The sequence below is a fragment of the Cydia amplana genome, chromosome 24 (genome assembly GCF_948474715.1).
Source record: "Cydia amplana chromosome 24, ilCydAmpl1.1, whole genome shotgun sequence".
Taxonomy (NCBI): domain Eukaryota; kingdom Metazoa; phylum Arthropoda; class Insecta; order Lepidoptera; family Tortricidae; genus Cydia; species Cydia amplana.
The window spans coordinates 8112998-8133215 of record NC_086092.1 but is presented as its reverse complement, the minus strand read 5'-3'; the positions used below and the strand labels follow the sequence as shown (position 1 = coordinate 8133215).

The 20218-nt window shown below is 37.4% G+C and overlaps 1 protein-coding gene across 1 annotated transcript in view; it reads right to left on the bottom strand.

The window, feature by feature from the left end:
- Positions 1-10680, bottom strand: part of LOC134659077 (uncharacterized) — a 66563-nt gene extending 55883 nt beyond the window's left edge. Inside the window, exons 1-3 of the mRNA XM_063514682.1 lie at positions 10524-10680; positions 9317-9449; positions 6109-8696 (exon numbers count right to left, since the gene is read on the bottom strand). Of these exons, the coding sequence (XP_063370752.1) occupies positions 6109-8696; positions 9317-9449; positions 10524-10620 (2818 nt within the window). The 5' untranslated portion in view covers positions 10621-10680. The remainder of the gene's footprint in view (positions 1-6108; positions 8697-9316; positions 9450-10523) is intronic.
- Positions 10681-20218: the final 9538 nt, after the last annotated feature.

The following is a 20218-nucleotide window of genomic DNA, read 5'->3' as shown; positions in this document are numbered from 1 at the left end:
GTCTAAGAAGACCTTCCCTCGATTTCGAATTAATGAAGATTGGCTTTTACAGATTTTGGAAAAAACATACAGGTTGCGAGAAAAAGGTCATTTTTGACAAACTTTTTTTTTGAGGCTAATCGATCCCATTCCTATTAAGGATCAAAAGCTTGTATGGAACCAAAAAAAAATTTCCGGCTAGAAAAGCCACAAATCGAGAAAAACTTTTCCCATACAATTTGTATGAAAATGAAAACTTTAATTTTTCACATGCTATTTTTGTATGCCAATCGATTCCATTCCTATCCAGTATCAATAGTTTCTTTGGGGTCAACTTGCGGTAATGTACTAAAAAGCCACAAATTAAAGAAAACTTTTTCCATACATTTACTATGGAGAAAACGTGAAATTTAATTCACATTTTTCTATCTGGCCAATCAGTCCTGTTACATTTAAGGACCATAATACTGTATGAAGACATTGCTGTAGGACTGGTGGGCGAGATAGAAAATTGAGAATAACATTTCACATTTTCCCCATAGTAAATGTATGGAAAAAGTTTTTATTAATTTGTGGCTTTTTAGTACATTACCGTAAGTTGACCCCTAAGAAACTATTGATAATGCATAGGAATGGAATCGATTGGCATACAAAAACAGCATGTGAAAAATAAAAGTTTTCATTTTCATACAAATTGTATGGGAAAAGTTTTCCTTGATTTGTGGCTTTTTTAGCCGGAAAATTTTTTTTGTTTCCATACAAGCTTTTGATCCTTAATAGGAATGGGATCGATTGGCATCAAAAAAAAAGTTTGTCAAAAATGACCTTTTTCTCGCACCCTGTATGTTTTTTCCAAAATCTGTAAAAGCCAATCTTCATTAATTTGAAATCGAGGGAAGGTCTTCTTAGACCGTTTTCTCGTAGCAGCACGGGATCTGGTAGCTGCCCTCACTGACCCAAAAAGAAAATCCACCCTGTATAATAAGGGTCAGTTACTTTTCACGTCGATACGAACCCGAATAAAAAACGGCTGAACAAAATACAAAATATAAAAGTATTTTTGTCCAAGCTAAAACGGAGACCTTCGTTTTGCTTGGTCAATCAAAACAAGTTAATTTGGCTTGGCTTTAAGTTGCAATTGTATAAACTCACTTGAATCTGGGCTAGCTACGAGACAGGCTGAACCTAGTCTAGTGTAGGAACCAGAGCAACCTGAACTACTAAAAAAAAATGTTTTTTTTTTGAAGTTTTAATTTAACACAACAGACGCATTTACCCTACCCAGGTACCTTGGTTTTGGCATAACAATACTTAGGAAGTAGTTATATCTTTTTAGCAATTTGTAAGGCGTTAGGATGCTCTTAAACATGTTTTTTTATGTTTTTTTTACGTGGAATGAGTCAAATAGATCTTTATGGTACCTACTTGTTTTTGATACCGTGTTTGATAGCACTGAGTGTGCAAGGGTTATTATTTGACATAATTTCATAGAAATTTGACGTGTGTAACACTTCCACACTCTGTTATCAAACACGGTGCTGAGTTAGGTCAGCCTAACTCTTAGTACTTACCTAAAATATTTTCGTCCTCCATTTGAACAGACCAATGTGAGTTAGTGTCATTAAACGTAATATTTTTATCGAAATATGACATTGCTACAATTTGTCATTGGAAATGCCATGCAGGATCCGGGTCTACCTATCATAGGTACTCGTACATTGAATTGTATTAGCCTAAATAATTCAATATTTAAAGTCCATATGACACGTAATTCAGCAATAAAAAATATGCCCAAAAGTAAGGTCACGCCCGTCTGGTCTTTTGTTTCGACATTAATTGTGTTAAACAAAAACGTAATGTTGTTGGCGGTCTCTCAACCACATTTACGGTAAAAACCGACCAAGTGCGAGTCGGACTCGCGCACGGAGGATTCCGCACCATCAACAAAAAATAAAGCAATAAAATCGTGTTTGTTGTATGGGAGCCCCCCTTAAATATTTATTTTATTACTGTCTAGCTATCGCGGTTCATAAGATACAGCCTGGTGACAGACGGACGGACGGAAGGACGGACGGACGGACAGCGAAGTCTTAGTAATAGGGTCCCGTTTTTTACCCTTTGGGTACGGAACCCTAAAAACTGGTGAAATTCACATAACTACAGGACAGTGACATGTCATACAGTCGTTATTAAATATATCAAAGCACCCAAGGTGGTCAAAAATATTATTTGTAATTTATTTATTTATATTAAGAGTAACTAAGAGTAGTAATGATTTGTAGGGTTCTGTACCCGAAGGGTAAAAACGGGACCCTATTACTAAGATTCCTCTGTCCGTCTGTCTGTCCGTCTCTCACCAGGCTGTATTCTTATGAACCCTGATAGCTAGGCAGTTGAAATTTTCACAAATATTAAAAACAGAATAAAATAAATATTTAAGCCGGGCTCCCATACAACAAACGCGATTTTTTTGCCGTTTTTTACATAATGGCATGGAACCGGATAAAATGGCGCGAACTCGACTCGCACTTGGCCGGTTTTTTGACAGTAACTGGTTTTAGTTCCTGAAATGTATAAATAACTTACTTCGTAAAATAAATTTGGACGGAGGAATTACTCGGTTCAATATATAAACATATTTGTATTTTTACGTATAAATACCTATCCTAGGAGTGTTTTTTTTAATGGATTGGATGTTAGTTTTGGCTCATACTATACAATAACCAAGCAAAATTTCATCGACTGAGAAGTTAATGCATGGGTCTCCAGTCGCCATACAACAACTTGCTTCAGTTCCTACACTATGTTCTAAACTAACTCAAAGCCTTTACAATTTTACAAGCCTATGATGATCGTTCGTTGTTTTTGCCGTAATAGAAATAATGGAAGGCCTAAACAATTTACTCGGAGCCCGCAGTCTACTGGTAAATTACTATTCGTACGTTATTTGGGGTGCAATTCACAAGCGAATGCTCGCACCACAGAATAAATAATAGTACTAGGTACAGAAGACTCGCTCTCTAACAAAACGCGTCTGTTACGATCAGCACAGATATGGCCGCTAGGTGGCGACATCGACAGCGCCACGCGCGGCTTATGGCTAGCCACCAAAATTGGTGTGGAACGGATGTACTTTTAGCTACCTGTAGCAAAGCGACGAAATCGCGGAGTGAGCCACGCCTGCTCGCACTACCGGCCAGCGGGCTCGGCACGGTTCCATTTTTATCGACTATCACTATGCCCGTCACTTTCGCACTTACATACTTGTTAGAACGTGACAGGCATGGTGACAAATGATAAAAATGCGACCGTGCTACTAGGACTGGCCACGACATTGCGCGACTAGCTTCGGCTAAGGCGACAACCGTAGGTTGGAGCGAGACACAGCGATCGGACCTTTCGTTTTCACGTATGGTTTTCGCCTTAGCCGAAGCCAGTCGCGCAATGTTATGGCCACCGCGTACGGCCCGGCCACGAAATCGCGCCGGCGGCGGCAACGACGAGCAGCTACCATAGGTTGGAGTGAGACACAGCGATCGGATCTTTCGTTCCCACCTATGGCAGTTTATGCCGTAATTAATGAATGAATGAATGAAATCTTTTATTTCAGGCGACTAGTGGCCCATACATAAATACCTTAAAAACTAGCATACATATTATAAAAATATAACTAAACACTAAAAAACACATTATGAATAATGTAATGTAATATAAATAATGGAAGGCCTAAACAATAAAATTATTCTTCATTCACGTTCCACATAAAAATACATTGTCAAAAATTGGGTAATGTACGGAACCCTTGGAACGCGAATCTGACTCGCACTTGGCCGGTTTTTTTATATTTAGACTTGCTAATATTGCTAATAATTTCACCCACATTTTACAAATCAGGAAAGTATCTGTCGATCTATATATATATATTATTATCAGAGATCGAACAAATTTGCGACATTGCTCGCAATAATATGGACAAGACTCCGAAATTGATTAAATAATTAATTATTTAATTATTATAATTAATTTTTTTACTTGAGATTTAATTTTGTTCCCTCCTCAATAAATAGCACTTAAATATATTATTGATATAAAAAAATGAGTACCTACCTACAGAAAATTTGGAAAACATACTGATTAATTTCTTTAATAAATTTACATTATAAGAAATCTTTGTGTTTTTTATTGATTAGGAATCAAAATTAAACCTCAGGTAAGAAATTAATTAAATTATTAATTATTTAATCAATTTTGGAGTCATGTCCACATTATTGCGAGCAATGTCGCAAATTTGTCCGATCTCTGATTATTATACTCTTTGCTGTCGATATTAATACCGCCGATATTCTTTTGTTACTTGCACCACAGACCATTCAAGATAGTGATCTGATAACAAGAATCTTTGAATAATTGTGTACGAAACTTATTGTCCAGCCATATCAAAGTACTTTGTATGTGGCCTTCGTATATTGTTTGACAGTATGGGAAATATATATAGGACAGACACTCTCTGTTGAAGGAATATGTAACTATGTGATTGTTGATAAAAATCATAATTACGCATAGGTAGGTAGGATTTTTTATTACGTTTATCAAAAATTGGCAATATTTTCATTTTAGAAAATATCTATATTTATTTATTTATAATTCCTTCCAAAACGCACATTTGGAAGGTTTTGTGAGCTTTTTAAACGTGTAGCGTGTCTATCATATTAGTTGTAGGCTGTAGCGTGTTGTAAAAAGTACAAGTCATATTTTAATTTATCCAAAAGACCGACTTCAAAAATGAAGTCGGTTTTTTGCAAAGATTAATGGTATTTCCACTGTTATTAATAGTAAGTACATACGTATTACGAAAAATCGTAATATTTTTTTATTCGTAACTTTAAAACCACCAGCTTTAACATTGTAAACAAATAGTCATAACTCATTATTTTAAAGTAGAGTACCATTTTTGATGCAAGCCAAAAATACAAAATTTTCCCAAAAAATTCTGACAAAAGTAAAAAAAAAACTAAGTAAGACAAAGATAACATATGGATAACAAATGTTGAACAATTTGTTTACATGTGTGTATGTTTCCGCGTGCAAATTAATGGTTTTATTTAATAGGGTATTGTTTTAATTTAATTAATGGCACAACCTTGCTGTGTTATATTATAATTGCGCATAACGGAATTCCCATGTAAGGTCTGTATATTGTATTTTAAGAAGCTGTACGGCTAAAGTGTCATTCAATAGAACTTGCTAACTAATTTACTAGTAACTTTTGTTTACATAGTTAGCAAGTTCTATTGATTTACACTTTACCATCAGTTTGACACTGACATAAACGCCGTCGAGAACGTAATTTACTTTCTATACATCTCGCTCGTACTCGCATATTAGTGCAAACGTGATGTATAGAAAGTAAATTACGTTCTCGATAGCGTAAGGGCTCATTTAGACGGTGCGAGAACTCCCATGCGAGTTTCATTACATTGCGTCATTTGATCGGTCGGCTGAATTTATGTCACCTCAATGGCCCGCAGTGTAACTAAAATCGTATACGATACGAGTTCGCGCGCCGTCTAAATGAGCCCTAAATGTCAGTTTTGATACTGTCAGTGACTCATGGTACGGGCTTTGGTCACTGGAATATGGTTATATTTTTATAATAGGGTAATTGCTCGGTCATTGCGCTAGTTTTCGTCCACTTGACGAAATTTGAATATAAACCTACATTGCTGCACAGATTTGGACTTATTTCATTCCTTAATGGTTAAACAATTACATAAAAATGATATTTCGCAAGTAGCAAATTAAAAATGAATTTGCTAATCCGTCAAGTGGACGAAAATATCTATGTACCTATATTTTAAGCCAGTCATAATCTTCCTTGCGTTGTCCCGGCATTTCGCGGCTCATGGGAGCCTGGGGTCCGCTTGGCAACTAATCCCAGGAATTAGCGTGGGCACTAGTTTTTACGAAAGCGACTGCCATCTGACCTTCCAACCCAGAGAGTAAACTAGGCCCGTATTGGGATTAGTCCGGTTTCCTTACGATGTTTTTCTTCATTGAAAAGCGACTGGTAAATATCAAATTATATCAAATCCAAAGTTTGTTAAAAATTTAAATAGCTAATGTACTTACCTTTATAACTGCCCAGCTTCCCTGGATCCCTGTATCCTGCATCCCCATACCCTGGTCTGTTACCATCCCCTCCCCCATACCCCGGTCTATCTCCATTTTCTGTATCGTATCCAGGTTTCTCCCCATACCCTGGTTTGGAGCCATATCCAGGTCCATTATCGTCTCCACCACCATATTCTGGCTTAGCTCCATACTCTGGTCTATCAGATCCAGGTTTATCACCATACCCTGGCTTAGACACATACCCAGGTCTATTACCATCTCCACTTCCATACGTAGGTCTATTATATGCAGGCTTGTCACCATACTCTGGTATTTCGTACTCAGGTTTATCCCCATACCCTGGTTTAGACCCATAACTATTACCACCTCCATACGATGGCCTGTCATATGCTGGCTTGTCTCCATACCCACCATACTGTGGTTTTTCTCCATATCCTGGTTTTTCCCCATAGCCATAACCTGGTTTCCCATATCCTGGCTTATCCTCGTAGCTTGAATCCCCATACCCCGGTCTCTCATACTCTGGTTTCCCATAATCACCTACAGTCACAGGTCTTGAAGTAATCACATCACCGTTAGGTTTCACAATGTAACTAGGAACATTACCAGGTTTTTCTAGTTCATATTCATAAACCGGTCTAACATCAGGTCTATAGGTCTCATTAGGCTTCTGATTGGGCTTATAATCACTTTGACCATTCTGGTTATCCCCATAAGGTTTCTCATTTGCGTCCGGTCTGTTCGGGTCTTGATTCCCATAAGATGATGTCGGAGCTCCATAGGATGGTTTTTCTGGAGTATCTCCATAAGGAGGTCTTTGAGTACTATAAGAGGGTCTATCATGACTTATACCATAAGAAGGTTTAGGACTGGTATACGAAGGTCTATCATTGACACCATAGGGTTTGTCATCTTGATCATAAGATGGTCGATTGCCACCATAGCTTGACCCACCATGGTCACCAGTAAAATAGTTTTGAACATAAGAACTTTGAATACCATAAGATGGTTTAGAATTTTGAGGTTTTTGATGACCATAATCACTAGAGTGGTCAAAATTCTGACTCCCGTAAGAACTTTGACCGTAAGGTCGGTCAGGTCTTTCGTCTCCAGGTCTGTTATAATTCTGACCATACAAACCTGATTCTACAGGACCATATCCTAAGTGACTGTTAGAAGGTGGCGCATAAGAATGATGACCAGAGTAGCTCCCGTAGCCATAATTTTGACCATAACCTTGACCTGGATATGGCTTGTCATTTAAAGGTCTCATTGGCTTATAAGGTCTTGGAGGGTCATATATTTCTAAATGAATAGAATTGTCTTGACTCTGACCGTAACCACTAGCATATTGACTGTTGTAACTGTAGCTAGGTTTTTCACTAGGTCTTGATGGGTAGTCATAATAAGGTCTGTTTGGCCTGTAAGGTCTGTCTGGTGGTCCAATTGGCCCAGGACCGTATGGGTCTGGTTTAGGTTTGTACCCATCATTTGGTTTTGTTGGATAATCTTGAATTGGTTTATTGCCGTAGCCAGTATCTTCAATTGGATCAGGTTTATGTGGTGAGTAAAGGTCAGGTCTGTTTGATTCATACTCAGGTTTATTGGGTTTATATGGGTCTTCAGAAGGTTTATTATAATCATGTTGAGGTCTTGGTTTTTTATTTGGTCTGACAATGTAGTGATATTCAGGATCTTCGGGTTTATATGGAGGTCTCTCAGGTCTTACTGGCTTAGGTCCGTATAAGTCAGGAACATCATCGTTAGGTGAAGGCGGGTAGATAGGGTCTGGTCTCCAAAGACCTGGGTCTGGTTTTGGTCTTCCGTAGCCCCCTTGGAACTGCAGCTCATCATAAGGATCCGGTTTTGGACGCGAATGGTTATAAGGCCTATTATAACTAGGTCTGTATGGTTCATCAGGTCTATATGAGCCTGGTCTTTCAGGTCTATAAGGATCAGGTCTCAATGGTCTATCCGGCTTGTAAGGATCATCAGGTCTTAGATCAGATCCATATGGGTCATTCGGTCTTATTGGTCTGTAATCCTCTGGCCTTAAAGGTTTTTCAGGACCGTACGGAACATCTGGTCTTGGTCGTTGTGGTCTATATGGGTCATCTGGTCGTAACCATGGTCTCTCAGGCATATACGGATTAGGTTGGATAGGTTCAGGGTAAGGTCTTAAAGGTCTGATTGGTCTGTACGGTATTTCAGGAGGCCTGTGCGCTCCGTAGCTAGGAGGGTTATCTAAATTCGGTTTTGAATTGTAATCATCAGGTCTATCGTTGTCTATATAGTTAGGTCTTGGCGGTCTGGAGTTCGGTCTCGTTTCAAAAGGCCTTAAGTCCTGGAAGTCATCTGATAGGGGGTTTTTGGGTTCTTCTTCATCTGGGCGGAAGATGGGGCGGTGGAGTGGGGGGTTTTCTTCATCGAACTGGGGTTGGAGGGGGGAGGGGGCCATCTGCTCGCAAAGGACCCTGCGGACGTAGATGTCGTAGTCAGGGTGGCGCTGGATCAGGTTCTGGACTCGAAGGTCTGAGTCGCTGAGGGTGCTGAGGTTGCAGGTTGCGTTGCCTTTAGCGCCAACCCTGAAAGGATTAGGGTTTATGAGGTTACAAGTAAAAATAAATGTTATTTAGTGGAAAAAAATGAGTGTTGACATCAGGCGGTCTTGTTAATAGAGAGCGACCTCTTTCAGACAATGAAAGACAAAGAGTTTGACAAATATATAAGTCCCAGAGGAAGCGTATATCAGTTTGAATGAATGTGGCGGTAGTTTTAGTAATTTATTATTTAATCAAAATAGGTTATGACAAAACAATTGCAGAATAAAAGTGAAAGAGATAAGCGGGAAAGATGTATTAATCCATTTTTCAGCTTTATAGCAATTCAGTGAAAAACTATAACTATACTAATTATTAACTAACTAGAAACACTGAAAGATATTCCACAGTGGAGAATATTTCTTCTCAAATGAGTAGGTAATAACTAATAAGCAAAATAACTAACTTTCTTGAAACGTCAAATAAAATCCCGAAATCTTAAATAAAAGAAAAATGTATCAACTGCAAAATTGCCAAAGTGCATATAAAACTTAAACTTCAAAAAGGATCCATAGATCATTGATATAACTAGCGACATCTATCTCTTAAACACCCGATTTTGAAACTAACTAAAGCGCCACCTATCCTTTATCGACTGAACTCACCCGTAATCGAAGGTCTGGCATTGCTTGTCCTGCTTGCAGAGCGTCTCGCACTCGTGCGTCGTTAGTTCCGTAATGTTCCGATAGATGGCGTCCGGCGAGAGTTGCTCGCCGATCGATATGCGGTCGAAGCAGTCTGGAAAATATAAAAATAAATCTCTAAACAAACTTTGACGTGTTCCTCAAATTAACCTACATAATAACCTACCTATAGGTACATACATATAATCACGCCTATTTCTCGGAGGGGTAGGCAGAGACCACGGATTTCCACTTGCTACGATCCTGACCTCCTGACTGATAGGTACCTCTTTCGCTTTCGTTACTTTCATAACATTCCTCATACACGCTCGCCGGTTTAGGATGCTCTTGACCTGGCCTTTCTTCAGGATTTCCCCGATCTGATCAGAGAAAGTCCGCCGAGGCCTGCCTCTTCAAATTAACATCCATGGGCATGGGATATCCTTTAGCCTGTCTAAATTAGGTATAATACTATTACAGGAAATTTTCAATTTTATTGCAATGTCAACATAACAACAATAACGACAACTTGTACTTAAATTACCACACAATCCGGATGCTGTAATTGATTCAAGTGATTTATTTGGACAATCACGCTATAAAGATATGATAAAGATAATTGAACAAGGTCGGGATATTACGTTTTGTTTACGTCTTCGTTTGCTGTTTAATTGAAACCTTGGTTGATGATAAAACGATAATAGAAATAGACAATTTGGCATAAATCAGTGCACAGTCGACATCAACAATATGTTTACACTTTTGCACCTTGTAAACATACGTTGAACGTCGACTGTGCCTAAGTGGATCTCTATAGGTAAGTACATTTCTTGGATTAACACACTCATTGCCACCCAGCCAAACAAGACATCCGCGCCAGGCCACAAAAATTGCGTCATATTAAGCTGTAGTACCACGATCCCGACTATCGGGTCGTCCGCCCTGGGAACGAAATCATAAAATACCTGATAGTCGGGTTTTCGGCACTGAATGTATTAAATATTTAGGTATTTAATACACTCCGCCCCGGCTTCGCACGGATTACCTACACAAAACCTTAACAAATTATACCTAACCTAAACCTTCCTCAAAATCTGCATGAAACTGTATGAAAATCCGTTCAGTATGCCATTGGTTGCAAGGTCTGTAGAGCCTTAATTAGCCTTCTTGTCTTTACTTTTTGTTTTACCTTCAATTGAAGTCCCGAGCTGCGAGTCTATGGTCAAAGTCTGCACCGCGGCGAGCACCGGACACCAAAATAATATACTCAACATGGCTGCTATCATATTCTCACTTTATTAATTATGTTTCCATTTTAAAAGAAAAAATACTACAGTCCACTTCACCGTTTATGGAAAATATAATAATATTATCTGTGCCAAATACCGCGCGAAATTTAAAAAGAAAGAATTAAGTTAAACCTGAAAAACGCCTCTGGTTTCCCGCGCTTTCTAATGTCAAACGCGCGCGTTGACAATTTATTCAAGCGATTACTTTTTAATTAATTATTATTATAGATTATTGTTTGTTGTTATTAAAAATAGCACATGATTTTATTTGAATTTTAACTGCGCAATTTAATTGACGACAAATGTTTTTCTTTTCTAGAAACTTTTTTTCTAAAACGAGCAAAGGCACTAGGACGTTCAGCCGGCCATAGTCCAAGACGTGTATTCTTGTGTGATTTTGCAAAAGTTCTGAGCTGGGTGTGTCTGTCATGCTCCGTTGCACGCACGACACGAGACAGGTCGAACAAAGGGGCCCGCAGGATATGTGAAATATATCTTAATTATACGTTAGTTTTAGAGGATTAGCTGGAATGAAGCGATGATTGGTGGTCCTGATAAAAATCATTAAAAAAATGATCAGAAAAAAAAATTGTGAGAAAAATTCAGCAGCCCAACAAAACGCTATACGACAAAAAAAGTTTGGAAGGTACCTAGTTTGGGGAGGTTTCACGAAATTTTTGCTCTCAAACGGATGGACCGAATTCGATGCAGTTTTTTTTTACGAAAAAGCGAGTTTCCTTCCTGCGGTTTTTAAGTATGTTTGATAAAAATCGATCCAGCAGTTTGAAGAATATCAGCTCTTTTACGAAATGATGATGTAAGGAATTTTTGGCATAAAATGGTTTAAATTTATTATTAGCGTAGGGGGTTATGTACTCGTACCTACTATAGTTATGTTATATCTGACCATACTACCCCCCAAATCGCGAAAAAAAATATTCCATAGAACGTACCGTAAAACGGGGTAAATAGGTCCAATATTCACATTCAACTGGAATTTTAACCATCTTCCGTAAGTCATAGAGTACTTTATAGTACTACATAAACATGTATGGTAAGCTCTTTTAGATGCTGAGTAGCCTTAAATTCCCGACTTATTGCCATATTTTGATATATTTTACAAAAACCCTATCGGATTCCAATTTACCCCTGACGGGGTAAATAGGTTCGAAAGTGAGGTTAATTGGAATTTTCACTAGGGTTGTCACTCAATCTATTCAAAGCTAGATAGGTACCTACCATCATCATCATCATCATCAGATACCTTCAAAACTAGTCTCGGAAAATCTTTACAATAGGCACTAAATTAACATTGCATTAGACATATAATACCAAGGTCTCTAGGTAGGGGCACAGTAGTAGGTAGGTACCTACCTAGTAGGTACCTAAATAAAATTTCCTTAAATTTACTAAGATTTTAATTTTTGACAACCCTATTAGGCAATGCCAATTTTCCCCATTAACAAACCAAATAACCCCCACGTTGTTCCAATTAGACCTGTTGACGTGCCAATTTCCCCCTTCACCGTTCCTATTATCTCAAAAATAACCTAAAAACGAGTGGTTATCGAAAAACTAAGATTTATAATGAAATATTACAATTATTTACTTACTTTTTGATTTATATAAACCACAATACACTATTATGATCGATATTACACAAATTTCAACACTTTTCACAATATTACTTACCTAAAACTTGAAGTTAAAACGCACCATGCACACGTGTTGACGACTACCCTGACTTTAAATGTGTTTTTCTTACTGAAACGCCATTGGCTGATTTAAATGCTCAGTGTAGCCAGTAGCAAAAAATACCATGTTCGTTCAGAAATTAATAAGTTGACCTCCTGTCTGGTTGTAATGGAACTAACAGACCAGTTTAGAAAAGCAGACTTTTATTCCAATTTACCCCGCGATTCCTATTTTCCCCGTTTTACGGTATTGATATTTATGATTCGCCGAAATGGATGAGACGGAAGATTGTTTTGCGTGGAAATCATTTTTATTTTTGCGGAACCCAAATATATCGATCCAATTTTTTGTACTAGCCAAAATTTTAACTAATTAATAATTGTAACGTGTTTTGTTTTATACTACACTTTACAAGGTCAATCAAGCTGGTTTAGAGATTGCGACTCTATTTCCTAGGGGGAAGTGTTTTTTTTGCATTTCCGGCAGAATTTGTATCCATAGCAATTATGAGTTACGGACCATAGAGGCAGAATATTTGTTTTTTTTTTAGAATGACCACTATGACTGTGAAGTGAGGATACCTAGAGTCTGACCAGCGAGTCGTGGCACGAAAAAACGCGGGAATGTCAATAAAAACCGCACCTGGCAATAAAATTACTATGATATTAAATGACAGCTTGAAACTGACAGCTTATTTGATAGGAAAAAAAATTGCCATATAAAAAGTTTTAAATAAATCTCAGTCTCAACTTTCATTAGCCAGACAACTTGCGAGTCTGTAATTTTTAAGGATTTTAAAACTTGTCTTGAGATTCACTCGAACCTTAGCCGCTGCTATAATACTAATCGAAGATGAAAATGTAGAACCAATTGATTTATTTGTGACAGTGTAGGCACAAAAAGTATGTGAGGATGCTACGTTTTGCCGATAGCTAAGTATACCTACTTACAAACAATCTTTTTTTTTATGAAACTTGTAATCATTTATTTACAAACAAATACAATTATACGAGGGGCGTTCAAAATATTCTCGGTATTGATATCTTACGACCTCTTCTAAAATTTCTTTCGTTACTGGCCGCTAAGGTTTATTCATTGACATTAAAAAAAAGTATAATTCGAACCGAGATAGTCTTTTGTTTTTCTGCAATTGCTGAACAAACATGAACATCCTGTGCGAATTGACAATGTTAACTAAATTAGAACATCGATGCGTGATAAAATTCTTGACAAAACAGGGTAAAAATCAAAAAACCATAAAAGAGGAAATGGATTGTGTTTACCGTGAGTCTGCTCCTTTTTTATCTACCATTCAAAAGTGGTCAAGCGAGTTTAAACGCGGAAGGGAGAGTATTGAAGATGACCCTAGACCTGGCCGGCCTGTAGTAGCTACTTCACAAGAAAATATTGATAAAGTGGAAAAACTTATATTGGAAGATGGTCGAGTGAAGGTAAAATCTATAGCACAAGTAACCAATCTCTCTATTGGTACCGTACATGATATTATACATGACCATCTTAATATGTCAAAAGTAAGTGCAAGATGGGTTCCGCGAATGCTGACTCGGCTTCAAAAAGACATGCGTGTAGCTTGTTGTTCCGATTTTATTGACCTGTGCGGTGAAAATCCTGATGAGGTGCTGCAAAGAATAGTTACTGGAGATGAAACCTCGGTTCATCATTATGACCCAGAGAGTAAACAAGAGTCCATGCAGTGGCACATTAAGGGTTCAGCTCATCCCAAGAAGTTCAAGGTCATCCCTTCAGCTGGCAAGGTCATGGCCACGATATTTTGGGATTGTGAAGGAGTATTACTAATCGATTATAAAGAAAAAGGTGTAAATATCTCAGGACAGTACTACGCTAACATTCTACGTCAATTAAAGGATGTAATTAAAGAAAAGAGGCGAGGAAAGTTAACCAAAGGTATTCTGCTTCTGCATGACAACGCCCCCGTCCATACTGCTCATATTGCCAAGGCAGCTATTGTTGAATGTGGGTTTAAAACTGTTACTCACCCACCGTATAGTCCGGACTTAGCCCCCAGCGACTTCTTTTTGCTCCCCAATCTTAAAAAGGATCTGCGTGGAAATAAATTTTCTGACGATGAAGCATTGAAGGCGGCAGTGGAGGAGCATTTTTACACGAAGGATAAAAAATATTTTTACGAGGGATTAAAAAAAATAATTGATCGATCTTTTAAGTGTATGAACATAGGGGGGGAGTATATTGAAAAATAAAAATATCAAACTTTTCGTACTTGTTTGTTTTCATTCTCATACCGAGAATATTTTGAATACCCCTCGTAACAAACAAATACACAAATAGCTCACAAACACATACTAAGATAACTAAAGTCATTAAACATTTTGCAGTAGCATTGAGTGTCCGACCTGAGGCAACTCTCTCTCTACGATAGTTAAAGTGTCATTCTATGGAACTTGCCACAAACTTAAAGTGGAACTTGCTAACTATGTAAACAAACCGCCATATTGAAATTGTCTCTGAATGTCAATTTACTAGTGATTTTTGTTTACATAGTTAAAGTTCCATAGAATGACACTTTATATATACCTTGGCAGAACATCATCTTCCTCGCGTTGTCCCGGCATTTTGCCACGGCTCATGGGAGCCTGGGGTCCGCTTGGCAACTAATGCCAGTAATTGGCGTGGACACTAGTTTTTACGAAAGCGACTGCCATCTGACCTTCCAACCCAGAGGGGAAACTAGGCCCGTATTGGGATTAGTCCGCTTTCCTCACGATGTTTTCCTTCACCGAAAAGCGACTGGTAAATATCAAATGATATTTCGTACATAAGTTCCGAAAAACTCATTGGTACGAGCCGGGGTTCGAACCCGCGACTCTTACCGCTAGGCCACCAGAGCGCCTACCGCGAACCACGTTCGACGTGTTGCCTCTCTGTCGCACTTGTAAATTCGTACGTAAGTGTGACAGGGAGGTAACACGTCGAACGTGGTTCGCGGTAGGCCCTCAGCGCTTCGTATACCTAGGCAGAACGTTTTTCGTTTTTTCGATGTTGGCGGTAGGCTCTATATTCCCAGATTAAGTTCTCAACTCCCCAATGTCCGCGGTCAAGGCGTCATAACTCTAAATTATCAAGTTTCGGCCAAGTTTGTAGACCCCTGTTTTTATTGAACTGATCGCTATCAGAAGATTACTGTTCTTCCGTCTGTATCGAAACCACAACTCTTAACCGAAACCACTGGTATTACCTATTGACCGGAAAATGGGAGTTCAAACGCAAATTAAAAATACTAAAAACAGGAAAGGCTTACTATGTGCAAGAAAAAAAAACATGTAAACAAAAGTCACTAATAAATTCATCATATGCTTATTTTTTAATACCACGTCAGTGACAAACACATCGGTGGTCAACACGCCTGCAAATCCAGGGGTGTTCCACGCCCGTTGCCAACCTTTAGGAACCTACTGTACATTCATCCTTTTTTGAAGAACCCCATACAGTAGGTGTAGACCCTCGGGAAAACCTCGGCAGGGAGCTCGTTCCACAGCCGGAACGTCCGCGAGAGTAAAGGGTATAGCCGGGTAAGCATGGCCAAACTGCCCTTAGCGAAAAAAACAATTTCCTTTTACTGGATTATTAACCTATGTATATGTAGTGCTTTCACCAAATATTAAGCCTGAAATGCTTCAGATTTAAAAAAAAAATGCAAAAAAAGAAAAATCATTTTTATTTTATTACAGCCAAAGTACTAATCCGATTTCTTTGTAATTTGGGTATGTTGTATATAAAATTAAGGTCGCTTTCTGAAAAAAATAATATTGAATTATCTCTTAAAATAATAGTAAAAAATTGAGATGAAAATTTTCAGACTAAATAAAAAAAATACGTGCGAGATAGCGACAGTTACCAAATTTACATATTTTATGTAGAATTTAATAATGTTTAACATATATTTTTTTCAAAAATTAAAATCGGGATTAACAGTGTGAAAAACTCGAATTTGTAACATCCCATAATACTCTCTCTTCATACAAGCAAAGCTAAGTAGTCATAAACGAATGAAGTATATTGTGAACGCAGTCTTTACGAATTTGAATTTAGAATGTGACGTATTTTATTCATCAAAGGAACAGACATTTTTCAATCGTTAACGCTCTGTATAAAATTCGTGCCTATTTTCCTGTTCCCGCGCTTTTTTTAGGGTTCCGTAGCTAAATGGCAAAAAATGGAACCCTTATAGATTCGTCATGTCTGTCTGTCTGTCCGTCTGTCTGTCCGTCCGTATGTCACAGCCACTTTTCTTGGTCTTCAACCACGTTTCTCTCAAACTATAAGAACTATACTGTTGAAACTTGGTAAGTAGATGTATTCTGTGAACCGCATTAAGATTTTCACACAAAAATAGAAAAAAAAACAATAAATTTTTGGGGTTCCCCATACTTAGAACTGAAACTTAAAAATTTTTTTTTCATCAAACCCATACGTGCGGGCTATCTATATAGGTCTTCAAAAATGATATTGAGGTTTCTAATATCATTTTTTTCTAAACTGAATAGTTTGCGCGAGAGACACTTCCAAAGTGGTAAAATGTGTGTGTCCCCCCCTGTAACTTCTAAAATAAGAGAATGATAAAACTAAAAAAAATATATGATGTACATTACCATGTAAACTTCCACCGAAAATTGGTTTGAACGAGATCTAGTAAGTAGTTTTTTTTATACGTCATAAATCGCCTAAATACGGAACCCTTCATGGGCGAGTCCGACTCGCACTTGGCCGCTTTTTAAATCTCTGAATGCCGTTCGCCCTAGCCGCATACAGCCACGGAGTTTAAGGTCCGCGCTCAGCGAAATAAGTCGCGTTCTAAATTCAAATTGCGTTGGGAATATAACTTTCTAGTATAACGTACAAGTTATTTTGTATGAAGAGAAGGTATTATGGGATGTTACAAATTCGAGTTTTTAACACTGTTAATCCCGATTTTAATTTTTGAAAAAAATATATGTTAAACATTATTAAATTCTACATGAAATATGTAAATTTGATAACCATCGCTATCTCGCATGTATTTTTTTTTATTTTTCTGAAAATTTTCATCTAAATTTTTTACTATTATTTTAAGAGATAATTCAATATTATTTTTTTCAGAAAGCGACCTTAATTGTATATACAACATACCCAAATTACAAAGAAATCGGATTAGTTCTTTGGCTGTAATAAAATAAAAATGATTTTTCTTTTTTTGCATTTTTTTTTTTAAATCTGAAGCATTTGAGGCTTAATATTTGGTGAAAGCACTACATATAGGTTAATAATCCAGTAAAAGGAAATTGTTTTTTTCGCTAAGGGCAGTTTGGCCATGCTTACCCGGCTATACCCTTTCTCTTGCACAGTGCGCGACCATTTAGTATTAATTAACAAGCTTTTTATTAGGTCGACCTGTATGTAACTATGTAATGGAATCTAAGGTAACTAATTTAATCATCTTCCAAGGATCGTAGCGTCATGAAAATTGACAGCTGTATGTAGTTCTGATGACAATACAATAATATGGTAATACTGTCGAACTGATCTGATGATGGAGACAGGAGGTGGCCATAGGAACTCTGTGATGAAACAACGCAACCTAATTGTGTTAGGGGTTTTTAGAAATGTCTCGATGAGTATTAGTTGTCTTCGTAAGAAAAGTACAGACAGTGATATTAAGCTTGTACTAAAAATGAAATTTTTGCCAAAAACTTATTCAAGGGGTACGGGTAGTCAAACTCACGGGCGTAATACCTCGCGCCAATCATGTGCTAGCCCGGCTGGGGGGTCAGTTATCTCCGCAACGGACAGTAGGTAGGTACATTTACAATTAATTTCTATTAAACACCTAATAGCCATTAGCAAGATGTTAAAAGGCGTGAAATCTTGATATCTGCATCAAATAAATAAAAGTACAGGTCCACTAACCCCTTTACACCAATCTAGGACATAAGTGTGTACAATAAGCATTATAATCGCGTGGCACCAAAAATGGACTTATAGTTTTGGCATAACGGAGGAATATGTAAATGTAGGTATAGTCGTGTAATAGTTTTAATGTGTTTTAAGGTGATTAGACTCTTCTGAAGAGGTCGTGGGTTTGAATCTTCCGTCTTATTGTTTTGTTTCACCTTATATTTTACATTTAAAGCTGCTAATTCTTAATAAGTTTTTGGTAAGTACAAACTTTTATCGCTGACTGTACTTTTCTTTCCACGGGCAACTAATAGTAATAATAATAAATAACAAATCCAATTAGGTTGCGTTGTTTTATCACAGAGTTCCTATGGCCACCTGTCTCCATCATCAGATCAGCTCGATGTCACCCGACCACTTATTTATGTACTTATGCAAATTTTCAGCTTCATTGGAAGTCGGGAAGCGCGTCATATTTAACTTGCAATATTAGACCCTTACAAACATACCTACCTACATACGTATGAAAATATTATGAGGCATTGAATTTGCTGCCAACCTATTAACTTTAGTATCAATTTCAATTTTTAGGCTACCCGTATAAGGTTTAGCCGCCCGATTAAATAAATACGTGCCTTTAGTATCATCTAACTGTAAGATGATACTAAGTAGATAGGTAATTAATTAGACAATGCTATTAAAATGTCTGAAATAACAGTTCCTAACAGCAAATTAACCTGTAAATAAAAATCTAGACTTACTAAATAGCGAACCAAAAAAAAAAGTTCCATCTGACATTTTTGTCCAAATTCAATTTCAAGGCTTAAATTTTTCGCCTTAAAGTCGTATTTTCTTTGGAATTGTAATTGTTATTGGGTTGTCTTTATATTTTAGTAATTAAATGGCGAAATTGGGCTTTTTCCCACGTGTGATGAAAACGAGAAGGTGAACAAACTGATGGACAAAGAATCACGTAAAGAATTGCGTGGATTTCGGAAATTACTAGTTTTCGCTCACTTGGGCGGGAAATTATAGTTTACGCACTTGATATAAGGAATTAGATCACTTTCATGTAAGGTAATTCGCCAGTAACTGGCCACTTTTAGTAACTGGCCACCCTAAACTAAAAATGAATTCTATTCACCTATAAACAGAATTCATTTTAGTATAAGGCGGCTAGTTATTGAAGGCTGGCCAGTTATTGAAACCTTATACTAAAATTAATTCTGTTTATAGGTGCATAGGATTCATTTGGTGGCCAATTACTAACAGTGGCCAGTTACTGGCGAATTACCCGACTTACTTAATTATGATATAATCGCTTAAACCAAGTAAAATTAATTAAAAAGAGTTACAAGAATGAATGTTAGGTACGAATGGTACGGTACGGTAATGAATAGGTAGGTAATGGATGTAGGTTAGTCTGTAAATTGTGTAAATTTTTCATAGATCTGGAAAGTTCTCAGAAATTTCTAAATAATGTAATAGGAAATTCCCGTTTCCAAAATGAAAGAGTTCAAGCTCTGAGAGATTTTCTTCCGATTTTGGACATATTTAGGTAGGTAGTTTTAATTTTTAACAAGCTGCAACGTCTGCTGATGCTATTAAGCTTAGAATAAATTTAAAAGTTGAATAATTAGTTAATTACTGTCTTGGGTGAGATATGAAATCCTATCACTTATTCTGTACCCCTGTACTCAATCCTTTAACACTATGGCGTGTCCATGCTAAGTCTAGCGATAAAACAAAGTGGATAATTACATATCTCCTTATCACCAATCTGCAGACGCGCCGGATTTATTATTAATTAAATAACACCTAGGAATAGTGCTGGGAGTAGGAGTTACTAAGTATCGATATAGATATTTGCGAAAACTGACATTTGCAATGGGGTTGGCAACTGTCAAAAGTTTGCATAGATGGCGCCATCATATTAGCTTGCCCCTTTTTCTATGAGATTTCGCTTAAA